Genomic DNA, 24,076 nt, shown 5'->3' with positions numbered 1-24,076 from the left:
TAACAGCATATCAGGTCTGTCCGCTTCTGTTTTGATGCCTTCAAATCGAAACATCGACAGACGTCAAGGTAGTTTGACGCCTGGCAGTGCGTGCCGTGCAGTAAACACTGGATAATAATGGAATCGCTATCAGTGCATTCTGGCTTGAAAAGCACATGTGAGTGAATCCACGTTTGAAACTTAAAGCACATGCGGTTTTGGACATTTATTCGATTATGAATTGCACAGCCGTGAAAGTGTGGTGTAGTACAGTATAACAAAAATACATGTTTGTTTAGATATATGCATGCTGTTTCATGAACAATTTATGGCAGATCACGATGGAAGCACTAAAAATACCCGCATGCACACATGAGAATACTTTCCAACTCAAAGTCTGTGTGCATCCAAACTGGATACAGCACGATTTCATATACACAGAGCGAAGGCATGTATAAGGATCTGTATGTGCTCCCAAGCTCAAGCACACCCACATGGTCAATAATAGATAATGAAACTTTACACAAACTTTACAACCGGCCAGGCTGCATTAGATAAAAGCCAATGAGGCAAACATAGTTATTCCGTTGAGCACACACAAACACCGACCTCCATCGAACTCTCAGCTTCTCCTAACCTCCTTGCTTGTCTCCCATACATAGTGGAAATTGGTGCCCGCTTTATTCATATTCAACACACAACACAGCCTTCACAGAAAGTCTGCGTGCACTCTTTCACTTCGCTACTGTATAGGCGTCTTATTGAGAGCAACAGAGCAAATGAGATTCCTTTACAGTGCAGTTGCTGCCATTCAAGAAAAAAATCTCAAAGGAAAGCCATCATCAGTATTTAGTGTTGTATGATCAACTGTACGCCGCATGATGTTCTAAAATAGAAACATCCTTTTTGAAAAGGAGGTTCCCTCCATTCAGTCACTGATATGGTAATGCACAGCCAGTGTCATTCCACTTACTAAGACATCACAATATTAATAGCCATATCTTTAAATGGTGGGGCAGGTCGGGTAACGATCACATTCATTTCATATGAGAAGACAGAATGAGAACACTGCCACACCCTCCCCCTATATCAATCAATACTGGAAGCCTGGACACTCCTGTGCTCTCTCTCTCTCTCACTCTTTTCCCCTCTTTCCCTCTCAGTTGTTCAGCTTGTTTTTCTTCCCTTTCTGTGAGGCATCATCAAGCTAACAGCTGCAATTACCCCCCGTCTTTCCTCCTGCATCCATCCATCCATCCAGTCATTTTCCCCTACCCCTCCCTCTCATCCAGCCTTCCTCCAACATGGAAAGAGGCAGCCAGAATTCCTAAGAGGGAGCCAATCAATTCCTCACTTGCTCATCTATCCCTCCCTCTCTCTCTCTGTTTCACTCTATCTGCTTGCCCACCCTTGCTTGCAATTTGTCACTTAGCAACGGTGTCTGCGTTGCTGTTGGGTAGTGAATCGTGTCTGGTTGCACTACTACAGTAGTTGTGTTAACCCTTTCCCTGCAAGTAAATGTTATCTCCTCCTTCAGTCACTGGAATCATACTGATAAAAAAATACAGGGTGCCCGCCAACCCATCCCTAAATCCTGACACCAGGAACCCTCACTCAGCTGTCCTTATAGCCCATGTTTAAGCAGGGAAATCAAATCAAGTGCAGCATGAAGAAAACGTGCTGTTTATCCTCATGAACCCAGATTTCATCTGCAAAAAAAAATGATAATGGGAGCAATAAATAAAATCGATCGCAATGAATAAATGCACGAAAAGAAGGACAAATGCAGAATAATAAAATTGGAATTGAGACCATAGTTTATCACAAGTCTTAATGGTGTTTTGAAGGAGGACACCGAGCTGAAAGATTGCTCCAGAGCCTAGAAAGCTCTCTTAGTCTCATAGTGTTCACCCTGGACTGTAGGGGGATTGCAGAGGGGGGCTAAAAGATAACACAGAAATGCTCGTCGACGCCTTTAAACTGTCCAGTAAACATTTTGAAAACAAGCCATAAAGTCTTAAAAATGAACTGGTAGCCACTGACATTAATCTAAAACAGCTATATTATATTGTCTGTTCTCTTGTTAATAGTCTTGCTGCTTTTACTCTGCTTGGAAAACCATGGCGTTACAACGGTCAAGAAACTAAATGTAAATGTAAATTGATTCCACTAATATGATCACACAGTTGCTCGATGTAATGACAGTGTTACTGTGGAAAACAGACAATGAGAATAGAATTACTACTGAAAAAGACAGTTTCCTTGTTGGATTACTTAGAAACATATCTTAATGGAAACAGGAATTAAGATTATGTTACTAGCTGTAATATAAATACTTCAGTACAGTGTGCACTATTATACACTGACAGTAATCCAAAAGTAACAGTAGATAATCAGATTATATTACTTACTTATTATTAGAATAAGCCTTCTGACGATAAAAAAAAAAAAAAAAAGAATTTAAGACCAATTAAACTGGTAATTTGCAATTTAAAACACACACACCTCATGGATTAGCCCCAAGCGTCTACATGTGAGCACAATGTTAGCATCCCAATCAAGTCAGCATAATCAGTTTAGCATAATGACAGACTCAACCTCTTGTAACCAAATCGAAAATGCCATTTAGAGTGTATGGCCCTGCCAACACATACAGTACACCCTTCTATGGTGATAATAGGAATTGCTATTCATTGCAGGCAGGGGTAGTGGATTTGTTTGATGTGCATAATGACATCCTAACACCCCTGTAATCCTTACTCCGTTTACTGCCAATGACATTTTAAGTCATCTTAATGTGCTCTAGCCGTGGGGTGGGGTCGGGGGCGGGTTGTGGGGTTGGGAGGTGGGCTCGCTCATCGTGATAGCGCGTGCCGCCGGATGTTGAATGTGCGTGTGCTTTTCATGTGTTTGCCTCCTCCTCCCCCCACAGCGATCGGGGGTCAGCGTATATATATACGGCATCGGCCAAACTACTTCCCGCACGTGCACACAGAGGTGCACGAATACATGCCCGTATACAAAACACCCGACTGTGCGTTTGATAACTGGGCCGCGATGTTCACCTGCATGTTTCAGCAATAAAAAAAAAAAAGGGAAAAAGAAAACCTCATTTGCATCGCATCTACACTGCATTAGCATATCCGCCCGCATTCCCACATTCCTCACTTATCAGCCTCATTTGCCACTACCTGCTCTGCCACTTTATGTTTATTCATTCTTCTCTCTTGCAGACTTGTAATCACATAACAAATCTCGGCGCCATTAGCACGCTCAAACAGGTGGCGATAGGTAATGAAAAGTCACTGAGAGAGAGAGAGAGAGGTGTGAGCTGTTATGGATGAGTGTGAGATCACAAAAGAGAAGGAGAGGGAGCTTAGAGAAAGACAGGGCAGAGGAGGAAGGGAAAGAGGGACGCCCAGCGCATATTTTGATGTTGAACACAGTGATCCAATGATCTGCACCAGTGCTGAAAACCCATGGGCCAGAGTGAAAGTTGAGATATCTGTAGTCATCCACAGCTGCTATTTGCATCATTTTGTGAAATCAGGATCTGCATTTCTTTGATATCAGTTCAAACAGCTGTTTTAAACGGGAAAGGCTGTTTTAAAGGATGCACTATTATATATCTTCAATCTGCGGCCATTTGTTGCAATCCAGAAGTTGTTTTTTCATGTTACAATTTACCTTTTTGTCGTGTCCATTTTCCCTCAACCCGCCTCATTTGCATCAACTTCAGATAATGATTTCCTACATTTCCCAGAAGAACTTTTGGCACTTCCTAGAGAACTTGCCTGGGCTCTTTGCACTTGTGTTAGGGGTATCTTGGGAGAGAAATGACGATAGCCGGAATTAGTAATGGCAAGGGAGCGCCAGTGAAGAAATAGATTTTGTACGTCAACAATGGCGCCTTGAGATTCTGAGGGACTGACCCTTGCTGACATTTTACTGACTGACATTTACTGTTGATGTTTTAGATGGCTGACAGTTTTTCAGCTCGTAAACTTCATTATAGCTGGAATGGATATCTCAGTGTCATATAATGTCCATTAACCAGGGGAGTCAAAAACAATCAAACAAAGTGGACACGGGAATGCAACAAATAGCTGTTTTTAACTGTATTTGGGCACATTGTTCCTTTACTGAGAATGTTCCATTATATTGTATTGTTAAAATTTTGAGGTTGGGTGGACAGTGAACTTGCCCATGTCTTGATGCACTCTATGGACAGAATGGGTGAGGCAAACAGTGCGGGAGCTGACACAAACACAAAGGGAAGCTCAAAAGCCCATGTACAAAGAGAGAGATGGAAAAAACGGAGACGAGGACAATAGGAGGATGAGTAAAAGAAAAAGAATTATGACTGCTTGCATTGAAACAGACAGTATATTCCAGTGCAGTCTGTATGCACACCCACACATACACACACACACACACTCTCACACACTGTTTGTTTGCAGAATTCTCCCTCTGGCGTAATTGCAGTGACATTTATATTTGCACCTGAAGCCTGCCTGCCATTCCATTCCATTACTTGGAGGCAGACTTGCACAGAGGCGGATTGGAGTGAATGCCGAATGATTGGAATGAACACAGAATCAAATGTACCTGAAAGAGCCGTTCTGATTTGACGCCCCGCTCCCCTCCATCCTTCAGGGTCACCCACAGAGTGTCCGTATTAGCCTGATGACCAAATATGCACAAATATCCACACAGTGTATATTTTTAGGACGCAAGCACACAGCTGAGATCTTTTGTGCGCACGACATACCATGGTGTGTTTTGTTCCCTCTGAATTTCCATGTCTCTAATCATTATTCCAGTCTATGGAACACATTACCCCTCACTTTTTTTTCCCCTGATGAAAAATAGCACTCGTTCCCTCCCCTCCCAACCCCTAATAATATTCCACAATATTACTTTTATCACTTACTTCACAATGGCCAAATTGGAAATTTATAGGAGAACGGTCATCAGTCTTAAAATTGTCTCAGTTACAATGATAAATCTATCCGGACTGAGAGCCTTGGCCTCGGCGCGCAAGACATTGATCAATTTCACAGCTTTGTCATTAAATATTTATCTGGCTTATTCGCTGGTGGCCACAGTTGAGCAGTGTCCGCCGTGAACATGTGTGTAAAGATCGAGAACTTGACAATAGGGGCTTTTTACATCATTCTCAGTCAACATAATCTTCTGTGGCTTCTCTGTGGCCCGCCTTTGTCTTCGGCACACACTGGCGAAGAGCTGCTTCATCCCTTTTCCCCTGACTACGAAGCTACAAACTGCACATCGTGAACTGCAGCGAGCGTCGGGTTCCCCTCCTTTTTTTTTTTTTCCCCTCCCCTACCCGCTTCCGCAATTCATAACGCGCGAAGATTCCTTTGCCCAGGGGGCCGTTCGAAACAAGTGCAACACAAAGTTGTTTGTCTGAGCCTGTGGTTGTTTACATGACTAGGAGCTTTATTCCCCATCAGCAAGCCTCGGCATTCGCAGCCTTCATTTTCCCACATGGGTCAATTACAGAGAAGGTGATGGGCTGTCACAGTAGGGGCTCCAGGCATGGTGTATGCGAGGTAAAGTTGAAACAAGCGCAAGGAAATTTACCATGAGAGTAAAATTAGTAGGAGCACTAGGGGTGAGCTTGTCTCTCCCTCACAGTTGTTTGTGTCCACCACCCCAAGTCAGACTTATCATTCATTACTCTCTGGGTTGTTGTGAACCTACTGTATTGCTGTAGTTTCTGGCTCCCTAGTGAGGAACAATTTGACACAGAGGATGGTTCCAGAGGTAGATACACGAAAGGCTACTGAAGAAGTCATCTTTCATATTTTTTATCCTGCATCTGTCTCCAATTAATACTGCTCACACGTCCCACCTTAACGTCTTATGGTGGAACAAAGTTGACAAGCCATAGCGTCAGCTTCTCAACATCTAGTTACCGGCCATCCTGTCTACAGTCTGATGACAAAAATAGAACAAAACTTTAATTTTCTGCACGATTGGTCCTGGCAGGGAAGCAAAAGTCCAGCAGTACTCACAGTTCTACAGACTGTAGTAAAAAAAAAGTGTGATTTCTACAACAGCTGTCTCACTTTACTTCAATCCTTTCTTGCCGGACAGGCTGTTGGTTCAAGCACTTTTGTTTTTTATTAGTTCTCATTCTCTTTCTTTAAGTCCAGAATGCCATGACCTCAGTCTGTCTTCCTCCCCATATTCTTGCTCGCTGTCATCCCCTTTTTATGTCACTTCAAAGATCATCAGCAATTTTGAGGGATTAATTTTTCACAACCATCCCAGGGCTGTTCTGTCAGAGAACCGATAGAAAGATAAGCTCAGAATCCAGACATCAAACACCCGTGAGGGATCTGAGGCTAACAGAATCCAAAACGTTGCACTTAATAATCTCTAATTTCTTTCCCTCCGCTTTACCTCAGACTGGCTGTCTGCCGCGTTGAAAAGCCCAAAGTCATTGTCACCTTCGTAAATGTGCATTTGTCTAATTTAATAAGCCATTGTTGGGTTCCCAGTCCTTTGAGCCCCGTGTCCTTTCCAGCCTTTGATGTATCAGCTGTTGTTTTTGTCAGCTTAAAGGAGTGCAGTCACCAGCGAGCACAGAGCGGCGTGCATATGCAAATTCACACCCACCACTGAAGCTTATTTATCTAATTAACGGATTAACAGGAGTCATTAGACAAAGTGGGGCACTGATGACAACACATTACTGTGACCCGAGATCAAAGAGTGGGCGGGTGTGAAGCTCTGAATCAGCCCATTGGCCCTATTTTTTGGGAGTGGGTGGGGGGGCTGCTGCGTTCATGATTGCCACATCCACTCTCAACTCCCACACAGATGACATGAATGCAGAGTAAGCCATCCCACTCCCAAACACACCCTCACACATACTTCATCATCACACAGGATGGTGTACGAGCATATACACACAAATCCAGTCCAACCAAAATGGGATTGTGCTCCTCGGTTCTATAGTTCTGTGGTGGTAAGGTTCACCCCTGCTCGTATAACTTGGAACTCTATAGTGCGCTGTCGTATTTGATGAAAAAACATCTGTTTCATCAACCTAAAGGCCTAGTCCATTTTGAATGCCAGTTCGCACACATGACCCAAAAGCTAATCTGAGTGACTGAGTGGCTGGTGAGTTTTCATTTGGCATCCAAAAAAAACAAAAAAAAAAAAACAAAACACAAATTGGCTTCTGAGGGAAAAATAAACTAATTAAATCTTTTTCATGCAGAATATTCCAACTTGGTGTGAACAGGCTTTCAATTCATGAGGATGAGATTACAAAAGAAAAGAGCATCTCGCCCCCAGTAATTGTGACAGCAGAGATTCACCCTTTTTGCCAACCCTAAATTCTGTTTTTCGGGAATGGTCAGTTCTCTGCCTTCTGAACGTGTTGACTTGAAACTGACGAGTGAAATAAAGCCCGTCTCCTAAACAGCAGTAAATCTTTGATGCAGAGAAATCTGGATTCACCGCCATTAGATCTTTTTGCCTCTCTCTCATCCCTGTGGTATTATAAAGCATCACACACCAGCTGGGCTTGTAAACATGAGTGTGCTCTTTGCAGTTTAAAGACAACTTGCATGAATTTTGGCTATTGAATTTCAAACAGTTTCCAGCCATCGCCTCGCTCGCTGCCATTACGGGAGCTGCCAAACATGCAAAGCTACCCGGCGCCGCTTTCACGCCAAAAAAGAAACCGAGACATGTGAGACAAACCTTCCAGAAATACATCGCCCAGTGGCTTCATCATTTCAAAGTTCATTTCCACAACAAGACCACTCTCTCAGAGGTTTACAAGGAAGCCAGTGCAAATTTGCAAGTGCTCGGCAAGAAATACATAACAAGGTTCCATTTTTTTTTTTTTTTTTTTTTAACCATTTCACATTTCATTTCGCGTGTGTGTGTTTCTCTCTGTCCCTAGGGGCTGTGAGTATGGTTCTTTGTTGTTCTGGAAATGACTTAAATGACTGAAGATATATCTATTTCTCTTTCAGACTGCAGCGAACACCTGCACACTGGAGGCAATGCATGACTTCACTTTCCCCTGTTGCACCTGTCTTCTCCTCTCTATCTCACGCTCATTCTCTCTCTGACTTTCCAGAAACGTGCAGTTAATTTTTCTCTCCTCAATGCCCCTGATGATTCTATGTCACTTACTGTAACACAGAAAATGCACTGTAGTAGTAACCATAACCTGGTGCTGATTTTAGACTGATATTGTTTCAGCATTTGCACTTTTTCTTTGACTTGTACAGTAGCTCAAATAACGAAGTCTTGAAGCCTTTCGCTCAGGGATGTCCACCTTCCCCAAGCGATCAAAACACGATTGGCCTCACCCAGTGCAAAGGAACACCTTATTTTGATGGACTAGACCCTCCCACCAGCCACGCCCACTGACCAGATTAGACTATCTGAGTGATTACTAATACTGATGTACCTTTCCTTCATTCCCTTACCCACTCAAAACAAACCTCCCCTTCAAAACTGCCCCAAACCCCTCTATGTGGAAGTTGATTTGCTAACTCTTGTCTCTTTTACTAACAACAAGCTTCAGAATTCTTACAATTTGGTTATTTTCTTTGGTGAATTTTCTTTTCCCTTACCTTTTTTGATTTGAACGACTAACACTGTGTCATTCACGGAATGTGAACCATCTGTTGTTTTCTCTACTTAACTTGCGACTTACATACTAACAAATGTATTGTTCTTGTTTTACTCCTTTTTGTTCCTTTATTATTTGATTTGTGGATGACCCTTTAAAACAAAACTGAGCTATAGTATTACTTTCTTTATTTCTTTATTTGGATGATTTGATATATTAGCAATAGTAAAAACATATTTTTTTAATTTATATTTGACTATTACAAGGAATTTTTGCTTGGTTTCTCATCGCCTATTGAGGAGAGAAGCTGTTTTTGCCAAAGGCGATTCTTTTTTTCCTCTTTTTTTTTTGGGTTGAGGTGTGTTTTATTGAGTTTACGGTTTGTCATTATTTTTTTTCTTTCTCCTCCCCCTGTTTTCTCCTGAAGCACGCAGGCATTGGACACGCTATGGTAAACAAACTGCATTATATGGTAGATATCATTCTAATTGTCTTATACTTTGGTTTGCCCTGGGTTTTCCGTTACCTCTTTCTATTCTGTTTGCTTTACTGAAAGTACAATCCGCCATCAATTTCAAGGTAGCCAAAAAACTCCACCTCTCTATGTCTTTCTTTTAGCCCTCTCTTTATCTGTTATTGCTTTTTTTATACCATCCAATTCTCCCCTTCCTGAAATAATTTAACGTGTTCATATAAAGAGGTCTGCCCAAAAAAGGATAAATCACAAAATTCAAAATTTAAGAATGTTTTTTGCTTTGCTATTTTTCCCCCTCCCTTTATTATTTACTTATTTTTCATTTCTTTAACTTCAAACACTATCCGTATGAAGAAATAAAGAATCATTATGGAAGATGCCTTCTTCTCAATTGAGTATCAGAGAATGTATTATAAGAGTTATCTTTTACTTTATTCTCCGTTTCCTCCCTATTTATTTTCTTTGAAGAACTTTATGAAGTGAGCGTACACAGCAGCCTTTTCCATCAGAGATATACCCTACAATGGCAATTCCAGTGACAGGGAGTGAAAAAAAATAGTGAAAATAAACACTGGATTTGAGCTTCGCCCAACTTTACAACACCAGGGGAGGTACAGCAAAGGCACTTAGGAGAGCATCTTATTATTTTGCCTCAGTTAGACCTGGGGACCATGACCTAATGTGCTGGCCATTCTCTAGTTTATGGAGTGATGAAGAGTATTTACTGTACACCTCCTGATTGAGTGGCCAAAGCCCTCACTGTAAAGTAGGCCTCAAATGAGGGCTCGATCCCATTAGTGGCCTTAGGCTGATTTATAGCCAAGATGACGCTCTTCCCAGGCCTGCATCTTAAAGCAAAATTGATCTTTGGTGGACTGTTGGGTTGTAAAGTTGCCTGGATGCGATGCGAGTCCACATGGTGGTGAAATACCCTCATTAGATGCTCCATGCTGCCCTGGGCCACTGAACCAAAATGTTGCATTTGTATCTCTCCATTCACTTCCATTACAAAACAAGTCCCAAAGTAACACTTTTAGCACATAAATTAATGTGCTAAAAGTGGAAGAGGATTTTGCCAATATGGAAAAAACAACAACTCCTGGTACCCATTGTTTGAAGAAATTAAACACCTCTCTTTTTGTTATTTTCCTACTTTAATGAGAAAGTAGATCCGGCAGGTAGTGTCTGCAGAAAAGTTCCACCTTGCACAAGGAATAAATGACCTGATAGTACTTACACAAGTAATTATGATTACATAAAAAATGGGTACCTGGACTTGTTTTTTATATTGGCATAATCCACTTTGATTGTGTTTGTTTATGTGCTACAAGTGTTAATTTAGGAGTGATTTTGTCATACTATGGAGGTGAATGAAGAGATAGAAATCCAGCGTTGTGGATTATCAGCCCAGGGGAGCACAGAGCAATGAATGAGGATATTTCACCACCATGTGGAGTCACATCACACCCCAGATCCCTGTGCAACCCAACACACTACCAAAGTTCAATTGGTGCTTTCATGTGTTATTGTAGTCCCTTTAATTTAAGGTGTATAAATAAGCAAACAAAAAAGTATCAGTGTTGGCTCATTATGGAAAGCAAAATGACAATTATACCTTCATTAAGCTGCAAAGTGGGGGTGCGATTGCTTAAATAACTTGCAAACGTGAAGAGTTTTGAAAAAATATCCGTAACAGTGTGTGACTGATACTGACAAGCCTTTCTTAGGATTTCTTTCAGAATGAGTGTTATTCAGGCTGAAGGCCTTAGTGAGCCTCAGGGGTGCACTGATAGGCCACCGTTGCCATCTAGTTGTGGTAACTCTTACTTGCTTTCAGTGGAATTGCCAATGTGTTGCCGCAAAATATGGAGGGAAATCTCTGGGAAAGTCTGAGCTGTGTGCGACCGATCCCTCATTAACACTAACACTAACTTTATACTTCTTAGTTTACTGGCCTCACCCCTTGCATGAAGAGACTTGACTCCCCTAATCCTTTTTTTCCTTTTCTTTCTCTTTTTTTTTCGTTTTTGATATACAGATTGCACTGAGCATATATGTATATGTATATATCATGGCTAACATATATACATACATATATCAATTGTCCTAATATTATCAATATGGCCATAAAACACGTTAGCCACGCCCTCTTGTTACCTTTAATTTATTTTATTTGACTTTATTTTTCCTTTGACTTTTAAGTTTAACTTCAAAATTAACCTACTAAAATGAATAATGACCTCACACCTTATCTTGCTAAAACAATAAAAGGGAAAAGGTAAGAGGGGAGACAGCTTTTCATTTTCTGGGTGAATAGAGGATTGATGCCCCAAGGAATAAATCTGGCCAATCTATCATAGCACAGTGGGAGCTGGACAAAACTGCTGAAAAGTGTATCGAAAGTATCAGCTTCGGCTCACACTGATGCAAGTGACGAGGCAATTTGAAGTTTGCATCGGAAATATTGTGACAGAGCGCTAAAGGCTGTGTAATCGCAGTAATAAGTTTTTAAGGACGTGTGAGCGGAGGTTTTGTATTTCCTACCATTCAAACAGTGATTACTCTATTCACCGCAGACAGGGATACCCTCTCTCTCCTCTCAGGTTTCCCAATTCTTTAAAAAACCCTCTCATTCCCCTCGATATCATCCGTGATTGTCAACATTGGCCCCGACCTCCCCCATTCTCACCACCAGACTGACAGTATCAAGTGGTTGTGTCCCTCCACCCTGTTTGCATGCGACTATTGGCTAGAACCTGTTGACATCAGCATCCTCACAGGGTGTAACCGCTGCTCTAGCCCAGCGCGTGTCAGTCTTTTGCACGCGTGTCTGGATGTTTTTTTTTTTCTTCTTTTTTTTCCTTTTTGTTGCATTTGCGTGCCAGTCAGAACCTTAACCTCAAAGCTCTATTCCTTTTTTTCCCATTTGTCTGGTGTTGTGGTGCGCTTTTAAATCTGAATTTGATTCCCCATTTGCTGCATCTTGTCAAATGGTTTATTTGTTTGTTTTTTCTTTAATTTTTATATATATATATTTTTTTTTAAAAATTTATTTATTTTGATAGTCGACCTGTTTGTGTTGTGTCTAATGGAACTCTCCCTCATTCCCCATTCTTCCTGTCATCTTGCCATTTAAGTGCATGGCTTGTGTGTCACCCTATTAGCTTGGATGGATTCATTTTGTTTCTTCTTAACCAAAACAAACCCTTGTCACATGAAATAACACACATTCAGTCCAAATCTGGATCTGGTTTGAGCAAATCAAATTGCAGAGGACTTTTAAAGAATCCTCGCCTACTCCTATGCTACTACCTCTACTAAATTTACTAAAACAAACGTGTTACTAATCTACTGTTTGAATCAAACCTTTGTTGTAACTGTACTAACAACCATTTTTGTGTCTGACTTTCCCTTACTGACTAAAGTACTAACCGATTTCGTTCACCCTCCAACCCCTTAACTCTCCGTCACACAGATATAGAGCATTCCCCCCTTTCTCTCCCCCTCCCCTTAACACAAGATTCCAAATCGGCTGTCGCCACAAGCCTCCCACCCCTAACTAACCTAGGGATGTAGCGTAGTTAGACGGCCCATGGTGGTTCACCTCACCAAGCTACAGATTCCATATTTGCTGTTGAAGGACAGGACCCTCTCATCATGAACTGTCCCCGGTCAGTACAACTTGGCCAGCTGCCAGACACCTACCAGAGGACTCCACCGCTGAATGGGAAGCCCTTCTCTCTCTTTCTCTTCAGCGTCCCTCCTCCGCATTGGTCTGTTTTTTTGACCTTAGGTGAAGGAAGGATCAAAGTGCATGGCCTTTTTTCGTAATGCATTGTTCTTTTGTGAACTTATGTTGTAATGCATTAATAGACAAAGACTGATTACTAACTCCGAATAATAGCTCATTGTCTCCCCTAGTCAAAGCTCTCTCTGCTGGTAAGTAATGAGCATTAGTCTGAAGAAGCCTCTCTTGAGAGTAATGAGATGTAGCGGCAAAAAAAAAGGGTAAGTGATTCATTTTCAAAGGTAAGCTCACTTCTTCTGTGCATGAAACTGAACACATCAAGGTATAAGGTATAAGGTGTAAGGTATAAGGTGTAAGGTATAAAAAAAAAGAAAGCTACGGATGCTCGCTGAAAGTTTAGATGGATCCCCAAAATCACTGCCTTTTAGAGCTGGGGTGATTTTGTATTCCCAAATAGAGGATGAGTGCACTATAAGCATGAGTGGCTCACACAAAGCTGTCTTCCATCGTACGTGTTGAAGGCCTGACAGGAGATAGCTTGGAACACTGTAAAGCGTACAACTCGTTTTTTTTCCCCTTAGTACTGGGGATATGGCTAACTTAAGCTGCCAGCAAGACTTGCTTTGATACCTCTCCACAACTCCTCTATCAAAAACATACTGCCTGGCTTCACTTTGATGCACTTCTTCATGGAAACAGTAGCTAGTTGTCTTATCTTCTGGTAGCTGTTCCTCATTTCTTTTTTTTCGCCCTCAGTCAGCAACTAAAGTTGCTGCCAGAACACTGAAAATCAATAAAGAGAGTAGATGAGCCAGTGAGCTTGCTCAGTTTCTCTCTCTCTTTCTCTCTCTCTCTCTACGTGTGTGTGTGTGTGGTGTGGGGGCACCCTGATGTGTTTCAGTTGTTATGTTTACACATAGCCAATAATGCAACTATTGGCAGAAGCCTGAGATAACAGTGCAATTTAACCATGAGTTATGATTTCTATGAAGTGGCACCTGACCTAATGACCCAGCTGACATGCAACGAACTGTATGGGTATTTCAAGCTTATACTTTAGGAAATTTGATTAAGCTGTATGCATGCTCTGATTGGTCCTGTTAATGCCAGTAAAATCAGAGCTAATGCTCACTCACATTATCACACAAACGTGATCAGACCATGGTGTTTACTTGGGTCCTGGCCTACTCGCATTATTGAGTTAATGGAACTGCAGTCACATTTTCTGTGTGCATGTAAACGTGGTCGGTGTTTTTCTCCGCGCAGTTGGAAGCATGTCAACCCCTGTTGACTTCATGAGAGAGGATCCACTCAGCGGAGCCCTCACTAGCCAGCGGCCTGCAGTCTGGAGTCAGACATGGTCAATGAGCCAGTGACACGCTCAGCTGAGCACACCACAGGACTGAGTACTATGAGAGCAGGGGAGTTCACTGTTGTACTTCACTGTATGCCGTACGTGCAGCCCAATCGCAGAAGCACGGCTGCTTTTGATGCAGTTGATAGTAGATAGAGAAAAGTACTGGAGTATAAGATGATGATTTCAATATTAAGATGTTGCAATCCCTTACTACAGTCTATTCTAGAAAGCCAATCAGGCAGTGTGAATTCCTAAAATGGCATGCTTGGCACGATTTGAACTTCTGAGCTGTGTCAATCCCTGCACGGTACATTCAGCTGTAAACAACTCTTGTCTGGGATTCTCTGATGTGTGGGACACATGGCTCAGCACAAATCAACCAAGCCTTGCTATCTTTGGTTTCCCTGAGTATTGTACTAAGGCTTGAAGCGTTTGAGCAGCTGGATAAAAAAGTAAGAGACTCAGTAGAGCCAGGAAATGTGCTTTTAAGTTGGGGTCTGACTGTTACTCTTGCTGTGTCATGATTTAGCCCTGTTTTTCGAGATGTGTTAAGGAATAGATAACCACTGCTTGTTGCGTTGCCAGATTTTCAGACCAAGTGTGGATTTCTTCTCTGTGCATTTTATTAGTTTCAATGCAGGCAGAATGATGAAAGGAACAGAGCAGTCAAGAACATTACAAATAGTATTTATCCACCATTTATCCTTTAATATTTCTATTTACAGCCCTCCGTTTACCATGCTAAAGTCTGTTTCCAGAGAGAAACTGTCATCATGCTACTAAAACCAGTTCTTCTCAGGCCAAACTGCTGTTCTGCACATTCAGTTCTCTTGAAAACATCATCACAGTCAACTTTTGGTTTGGTACGAGATGAAATGGGCTGTCAAGTTGATGTTTAATGTAAATAAAGGAGAGTCTGAAAAAGTTATTTTCCCACTATATCAGTATCAAATTATTATCAGCAGGGTGACAATGTGATTGATTTCACACCATTTTCATTACTGTGGTCCAGCAACAGTGAGATGGAAAGATTTACAAAGTATCTGTGGAAGTTGCACTGTCAACTGGAAAAATGATAAAAATCCCCAAAGCTTAATGTTTCACAGATGACGTTTATTGTTTTGGTTCATTTTTATTAATATTTGCCCCTAATGAAAAGTAATGGAACCACAAAGGCATTGCATCAAGTGATATTTACCTAGCAAAGTTTGGTGGTTTCCTTACATGAGGATGTGTATGCTTTTGACCCAAAGTTACCGATGCAGACAGTCCGATGGTACATTCAAGGAAAAGACACAGGCGACATTTCATTTAGTGCATCTCGATCCAATTTTTCAAGAGGTACTTTTGCCTGTTTTGAACTATCGGCATTGGGCAGGGAGGAAAACAAATTCTGATTGCTTTTGGTAACAGCAGGTTCCCAAGGCAGCTAATGTTGGAGGTTCACCTTCCCTGAACTGCTATCATTTTCTACCAGAGGGAAGCATTAGGATACTTTAAAATGACTTCAGGTGGACTTTGTGTCCTAATGTCACCTGGCTCTATAAAAAAATAACCTTTACTGACTTTGCTTTTACGCCAGTTCCAGAGAAGGAAAAAACAGGTTAAAATGAAATGAAACTGGCCTGATAACTTGTCTTGCCACATTCTCCTTTGCTGTGTCCACCGCTTTGTGACTAGTACCATAAAAATGTCTCTGGTAAAAGGGCATATAGAATGTAGGACTAATCAGACATGTTGGTAGTTTGTCCCGTTGGTCACTTCACCCAATATCTGTCATGAGGATTGCCACCAATAGCCTCTTTGCCTCTTTAGTAAATAACTCTATACTTTGTTTACACCAGTATAGTTTTAGCCATTGTCTTTTGACTAAAATGTATCTTAGTTTGAGTCACATTTTAATCATTTGAATTTCATTTTAGTTGTTGTTGACAAAACCTTCAATGGTTTTAATCGATGAAAACAAAATTTGCAGTCTAATTCTAATGAATAATTTTTTATTTATAAATTCCATATCAAATTATTTGTAGTGACCTTTATACATATAGATTGATCTACATTTCTCATTATAAAATGTTGTTTGTTGTATCCAGCCTTTGTTTTTATACTGTACTTAATATCAAAAGGTTTTCCCATATAACTGTTCCCTTACAAACTGAAGTCAGAGTTTCTGTAATCATTTCTGTAATTTTCATTTATTGACAAAATATGATATTTCATCATAGTTTTGTCAACAAAGGTTTGTGTTAGTTAGTTTTCATCTCATTTTCCCTCACATATGGATAGTTTTAATCAATTTTTTTTAAGTAAGACATCAGGATAGTTTGACTTCCTGCTTAGCTGACATGGAAAAGAGTTGATTTGACTTATTCCATAAAGCCCTTCAAGGCATACTGTAGCCCTCATCTGTGTGTAATCAGAGAGATAACTGCCTCATGCCTGCCTCACCGTGCACTTGACAGGGGGGAAAAAAGAGTCTTGTTACTTGAGCGTGATTCCTAACCTTTATAACAGCCTGTACCCTGAGGCTGTCATGGCCACAAATGAATGGAGTAAGATCTTCCATTGCACAAGCCATAAAGGCATGTGTCCAAGTGAAGGTTTAATCATGGCGTCAACAGTGTTGGCTTGTGAGTTATGAGCCTGTGAGCCAACTTACTGCAGTGACCAAAGTGTCGCTGCCGTCAGTGGTTATGTATTGTCAGTGCTTACATCATTTCAGGGGGGTAACAGCTACCCAAAGATAGTGTGTCTAGATACAAATCTGTAGGGAGGGGCCTTGACTTTGTTTAATTTGCATTCTTGAGATTGTTAAAGGACCATACCAGTGATTTGGGATGTTTGGCCAATTTACTACAATTCACCTGCAATTCAGAACGGATTATTGGCTGTATAGAGCAAAGTATTTTCTGTGGTGGATGGCTAGTTTCACTGTCCATACCGCCCCAATTTCAAGTAATCAAAACACAACAACGCTGCTGCTTTTAGGAAAACTAATGTGGATGACTTTATTACAGTGATGGAATAGTGGTGTGAAGAAAGTTGAAGTCTCTGAAAGCTGATATTCACATTGCAGTAGGATGAATGGTAACCAATAGCTGGATTTAAGGTAAGAAAAATTATATCGGCACTCTGAAATATGCCTGCTTGCTTTAGGAAAAGATTAGCAGAAACATCTTGTAGGTAGTATGCTAACCATGGAGAATCACTGGAATGGTCCTTTATATATCAACAGTAGCAATATTCACCCCAGTGGGAGTTTCTCCATGCTGGGTAGTGCCATCCTCAGTCAAAGGAATCTGCAGAGATCATGATTATTATTTCTCTTGGATTCATTTAAAGAACATTCCATCTCCAGTTAGCAGTCGGAGGTGCCTTCTAATTTCCTCCAGACTGCACAGCTTCTCGCCAGCAACACCAAGGAATTTCAACTTGCAACCTGTGATGTCATCACCCTTTCTGTCTTCTGGCTAGTGATGCAACTGCTTGTAACGCTAGTCAGTGGGATGAGTGTGCAGTCTGGTTGGAGTGAACACTAGCTAACACTTATGAATAATTGCTAAGATCCCTTGGGGCAAACAATCTGTTTGTCTTGGCGTTGTTAATTTTGTCTTACAAATTTTTGCGTGTTTATTTTGGATCCCTGACCTGTAGTGTCTCAGGCAGTTTTTCTGCCCGCATCTGATCACACAATGACTGGACTGAGTATGATTGCTCTTGGCATTCACCTACACTCCACGTACAGAAAGCATGGAAGAACTATGAGAGGATACAATATGGAGTGCAAGGAGAGGGCAAGACAGTTGAGGAGGGACGTGAAGTAGTGGTAAGTCAGTGCCAAAAGAAAATGTTGCTAACCTCTCATTTTCCCTCTTTCAGCTGGAAACCTCACAGGTGTCTGGCAGCTGGCCAACGCTGGTCCTTTAACAACCAGCTAATGGCGCTAATGAGCGGGCTCTTTGGTGGGCTAGCCCTTCCAGGACTCCCGCCTGTATCATCAACAACCCACTACTGCTCTGTAAAAAGAACCCCCCACACACACACTCACACTCACACATACACACACACACACATACACCTTCAAAGCCAACCTTGGCAGTGATAGCTGATGGTGTTCTTCAGCAGTTTAGTCAACATTTTAATGTCCTAACAGCTTTGCAGGTTATATCTACACCCTTTGAAGTCTCACATCCTATCTGCTTACTCAAGAGGGGGTCATGCCAAGGGTAAATGGCTTAGGCCAGAGTCCGTAAAAGCTTTTTATGAATCGCATTCGACAGCGTGACTCCCCACCTCCCCCCCTGTCCGCCTTCCTCCTCCTCCTCTTCCTGAGCCACCCCCCTTAGGTCTCTCTCCTCAGTTGTGGGATCACTGAAGTGGCGGTCAGACGAGCCCATTGAGAGCCCCGCCCGAGATCACCAAAGACGGCCCCAGCACTACCAGTTTCTTTACGCCAGTCACGTCAGGCCAATATGACCCCTCTTTCTCACCAAGTAGCAACAGCAGACATAAAAATGAGTTGCCCTGTTCAGAAGGGAAGTACGGAAAAAAATGCAAACATAAAAAAAAAATAAAAAAAATAATGAAAGAAAAAAAAAAAGTCGAGCGCTCAGGTGGGGGACTGATCTGTTGAGTGCAGTTGCAAAGGTTTTACGCTGCCATGGTTGTGGAAATGTGTCGCTCACATTGAGTTTCCCAAATTGGAATTCATGCACTAATGAAAGCTTCACTCAAGTAAAATAATGCCTCAAAAGTGTTCAAACAAAAGTCACATTTGAGATATCCCTCTGTCTTAGTAAAGCCAGTTCACATTCAGTGAATCAGCTGTGTACATCAGCTTCTCAGACAGCTCCAATATGCACTTTTGAGTATTGTCATCAATACACAGAATCTAATTTAAATATGTAATGTATACTGTTGGATTTATGTAGAAATGGGTGCAATTTCTGCTAGCATCACATTCCAGTGTGCAAAAGGTAATGAAAAACAAACAGATGGCTGAGTTTGAGCCTCTGTACAGAACAGTATTTATGCAATGTACACTACAACATTTATGCAGAATAACAGATGTTGAATCAAAGATTGGAGAGATTCACCACTGCCCCGGCCAGCTCTATTAGGATAATTAGACTATAAATTGGTTGCTAACTGCACAAGTCCCTTCCAAATGAAACTGCTTGGCAGGATGCTGTATAGCAGCATAGCTGTGGCACTGGTAGCAAACACAGCTACAGTATGATGTAACTCAGTTAGCCAAATAACACTCATTAGCATTTGTAATGAGTATAATGTGAAAAGACAATGTGTTCATTTGTGATCCCTGCTAAAAAAAAAAAAAAAAAAAAAAAAATTATGAATGATGGAAAAAAGGAAACCCCTTTTTTTCATTTAGGCTTCATTCTTACTTCAAGTGATCATATTTCACATGTAATTTCTTTTCATTCCCCAGATAGTCCCTGAACTACTGAGGCAGAGTCTGGTGTTACATTTTAAAAAGTTCCTCCACCTCATCTTATCAAGTGTAGTACAACAAGTTGATTCCTCATCTCAGCTCAGTGTTATTGTCAAACTTAGGTGAAATCAAAATGACTCTTTTTGCTCAGGTGAGTTGTGTCCCAGAAATTCAAGGGACTCAATATTTTACAGACAGATAGACATGATACATGGAAACACCATTTGCAAAAATGAAATAAATAAACTAAAAATGACAATCATCCTTCGGAAAAGCCTGGGGGAGCCTCTAAAACACGTAGTTCATGCATCTTTATCCTGAGACAAAGTCTTACTTCCACACCTCAATCCACACTATCTCCCATCATCAGCTTGCGGCTGTGTGTTTGATTCCGCCCGGCGCTTTCTGCTCTGTTAGCGATCAAACGCTCTGCACAAAATGTGTAACCTTGCACAAAAGGCGAGACTGGAGGCAATTAAATATTGAAAAGGAGGTTATTTTTAACAGTTCCTTGAATGAGAAGTGGTTCAGCTGGGGAGTTTTGCAGAATAGCTATGCCCTTTTAAAAAAAAGGCAGTTGATATTTTAAAAATGGGCTTCTATTACTACCAATATAATTAGGTACTTCCTCTCAGTTTCATGCAGTTTTAAGCATTCGATTTAGTGCAGTTTTCAGGGTACTTGTGTTTTACTTTCATGTTTCCATTTTATGGAATTTAAGAAAATATTTCAGGGCAAGTGCCCTGCTTCTCACTTTACTGCATTTATCTGAAACCTCAAGTTACTTGTTAGTTTCATGAAAGGAAGACATTTTGCACACAGTGTGATCTGTTTATAAAACTATTACTTTTTTGGCTTCAATCCAGTATTTTTTTTATATATACATCTTTTTCTTGTAAGATTATTTTTCAGGCATTTCTGCTTTACTAGATAGGTTCAGTGGAGAGAGACAGGAAAGACAGGGCAGAGAGAGAGAGAGAGAGAGAGAGAGAGCATTTAGGCTAAGGCTGAGGTGTAATTCCTGTCTAAGTGGTAAGTGGATCCAATCATCGTTCTGTGGAAACAAAAAAAAGCAAAGCTAAAAAAAAAAAAAAAAGACCACTGACAGCTTTGGCTAAATCCGGAGAGGTTAATGCATTAGAAATATACTTAAATATCATATTACTCATGTAACCTTTGATGACAAAGGTTACTAAATTTCAGAACATCAGTTTCCTTATTTGAACTGAATTTTAAATCTAGGACCATTTCTCAGAGTAGTGTACAGTTTTGAATAGTGTATGTTTTGTTTTTTTTCTTTTACATACGTAAGTAAAGAATTAGAGTACTTCTAAGTCCACTGCTGCCAGTGACTGGACAGTCAGCACAGCGCTGCCCCATCACTGCAACCTCAGCAACTGCACTCTGGAGTGAAAGCCCCCACTCTGACCGGCACCAAAAGCAACCAATCGAGCGACACCACTTAGGGGACGACCCCGCCTATCACCGGTGTTTAATCCAACTTCTTCCTTTCTTCTCCTCCTCATTCTTCTAATTTCTCTTCTCTCTCATTCTCTCTCTATTTCTGTCTATCACTACTTTCTTTCTTTTTTTCCTTCATCTGTCTCCTTTGGGCCGTGCCTATGTCAGGTGACCATTTCAGTGGATGGTATATTGACCACCACTGGATACACCCAGGAAGATTACACCATGTTGGGCTCCGACGACTTCTTCTACATTGGAGGGAGCCCCAACACTGCCGACCTGCCCGGATCTCCAGTCAGCAACAACTTCATGGGCTGTCTCAAAGACGTAAGTGGCTGTGTGAGGGTGCAGTCTCTGTGTAACTTATCTACGGTGGTGAAATATTACATGCATGCTCACAAATTTATTCTATCTCCATGCTGCAGCCTGCCAAAATTTAGTATGAAAACAAAACATGGTTGTAGACATTTTTGAAGTAAACACTGCATCGGCAATGGCCACCACAGTGTGTGCAGGATTACTGGCCTGTAATTTTTAACACACTGACCCCCAGTGTGAGATCATCTGCAAATGGTTGAAAATGTTTGTGTGATCAGCCTTGTTACTTTGTGAAAGTCTCCATTTCTTTTTTTTTTTTTTTTTTTTTTTTGATTGAGTCTGTTTTAATCCCCAAGATAATATTTTGTTACCAGCTAAAGTGGAATTAAGCAATTACAGATATTTATTTAGCTAGGTTGGCGAGGTCTTGAAAAATGATTAAAGATGGTGGGATTGGGAGTGTCTTAATCTCCAACACTCAGGGAGTTTTATTTGTCATGTTTGAATGAGAGAAATGTGAAGTAGATTATGTTTTATCGTGAAATAGTCTTTGGCACTTAGATCGACAGGATCGCCATGGGAGGTGATCCCATGAACTAGGAGATTTTGATATGTCAAAGAACTGCTCCTGGAGCCGAGACACTGGTGGTGGTGATGAGCAGCGCAGAGCGCGATGATGGGATGTCTTCATGAGCGGGAACTTCTGATCGGATGATTTGATTGGAGATGGATCTGCCACCCACAGATGAGGTGGTGACGATGTGGAGGACGTTCACGAAACGCCACGGTGCTGAGATGACAGCTAAATGACAGCAGAGAGAGAGAGCACTTTTAAAGTTTGACAGCTTACAAGTGATTGGCTGTATGAAAGAGTCAGGTTGTGATTGGATGAAGCTGGAACGAGCTGGTGGAGGTTAGAGATAACGGGAAACTTGTGACCTATCAGCATGCGCTGATTTGTCGGTTGACTAAATTAGTTTCATCACAAGACGCACCCAAAAATACTTATGCAATTAAGCCGCAGGATAAATGCCAAAATGTATAGAATCCACGGATTCCATGCTTTTTATGTGGACCTTGGTTTTTTAAGGTCATGTGGCCATGTTGCACTATGAAAAATAAAACAGGCCACAGCAAGCATTCTTGACATTTATATGTGGCGATGTGTTAAACAGTGGTTTGTTGTGAAGCAAGCAAGTTTGCCTTTGTTGTAAGTTTCCCACCACCATCACTCACACTCTCATACACACATTTGTGTCACCACTGTCACTTGAGGATCGCCCATCTGTGCAGACAGAAATACCATATGCGAGAGTAGGAGGTGTCAGACGCATCATGAGTTTCTCGCTAGTGTTTACTGTGCCTCCCCCCTTCCTTGATCGCCACACCTCCCACACTAGCAGACCAAACACACTCCACAGGCGCCACATACGCCACAGTGGGATAGTATAAACACATACGCATGCACATTCACATTTACATGTGCGCAGCCGTGCCAGCATGCAAACACTTGTGCATAGTCTCACTCTACCATTCATGTGTAAGAGGACGGTTGCCATATAAAATAACTTTATTTCCTTTAACTTTGGCAAGAGATGACTTTTATTTTCACCCGGGCTTTAAGTCACAGCTTAACAGGCTGACAGGAGGACCAATCACAGCTTAAAGTATTACGCCCTTGTAAATGTAATGACTTGTATGGAGGCGACACAACGTGGCGCCATCGTGTTTCTTCATAAAACCAGGCTGATTGAATAAGTAATTACTTTTGCCATCACTTTTAATGGATCGCACAGTAATCGCCCTATCTCTAACTTAATTATGCCCGTAGAATTACATTTTCATTATTTGGGTTGCTATCAGAAGGATCCCCAGTGGGTCTTAAACCTCCCAAGGCATTTAACTATCCTCTCCCTCATCAAGACAAGCCTGGATTTACAGTCAATGTACAGACAGACAAAGCAAAGGGAAGGGGAGAGGTGTGAATAGAGAAAGAGCAGACAAAGGCGAGAATTGACGGCAAAAGATAGAGGTGAAAGTGAAAGTGAAGAAGCGATGTGGGCGAAGTTCTGCGAAAGGAAAGTCAGAGCAGATGGTTGGAGAGCACAGCAGTTAAGAGACTGTCAGACAGAATGAGTGATCTCCCAATAATTAGCCTAGCAAGAGGAGATGCCGCGAAGAGAAAATGAGGAAGAAATGGCCGAAAGAGGAAGAATGAATAAAGTATGTGCTTTGAATTTGTATTGTAATGTAATGGAAAGAGAAAATGTTTCCAGGAATAACAGACAGCAGTTGTCAGCTGCAATTTTTAGTGCAGTGAAAAGGGCTGGAAAAGTGAAGTGGTGAGGGAGAGATAAGAGGTGGTGAAAGGGAAAGAAAGAGATTAAAGACAATAACTGAAGCTTTGGGTGTTTATGTATTAAACCTTTATATTCCTGTTTAACCTTAAGGGACTTGATTTAGTTGGGTAAGGCTGCATTTTTCAACTAGCCTTTTGGTTTTCAGGCTGCCCTGCAAAGAAAAATGTTTATACACTTATTCAGTCTTGCATTAAGTGAAAAAATGCCAACAAGGTGAGAAAATTCTGCATCCTTCCCATGTTTCACATGTATGGAGATTTTTTTTAAACAAGATGCCTTGCAAGATGGTGAATC

The 24,076-nt window shown here is 41.3% G+C and overlaps 1 protein-coding gene across 1 annotated transcript in view; it reads left to right on the top strand.

The window, feature by feature from the left end:
* nrxn2b (neurexin 2b) overlaps positions 1-24,076 on the top strand; it is an 801,338-nt gene that overhangs the window by 343,648 nt on the left and 433,614 nt on the right. Inside the window, exons 5-6 of the mRNA XM_030076071.1 lie at positions 9,036-9,059; positions 21,270-21,431. Of these exons, the coding sequence (XP_029931931.1) occupies positions 9,036-9,059; positions 21,270-21,431 (186 nt within the window). The remainder of the gene's footprint in view (positions 1-9,035; positions 9,060-21,269; positions 21,432-24,076) is intronic.

This window comes from Myripristis murdjan, chromosome 18 (genome assembly GCF_902150065.1).
Source record: "Myripristis murdjan chromosome 18, fMyrMur1.1, whole genome shotgun sequence".
NCBI classification, from domain to species: Eukaryota; Metazoa; Chordata; class Actinopteri; order Holocentriformes; family Holocentridae; genus Myripristis; species Myripristis murdjan.
Note: the sequence above shows the minus strand (reverse complement) of the source record. Positions and strands in the feature narration are given on the sequence as shown.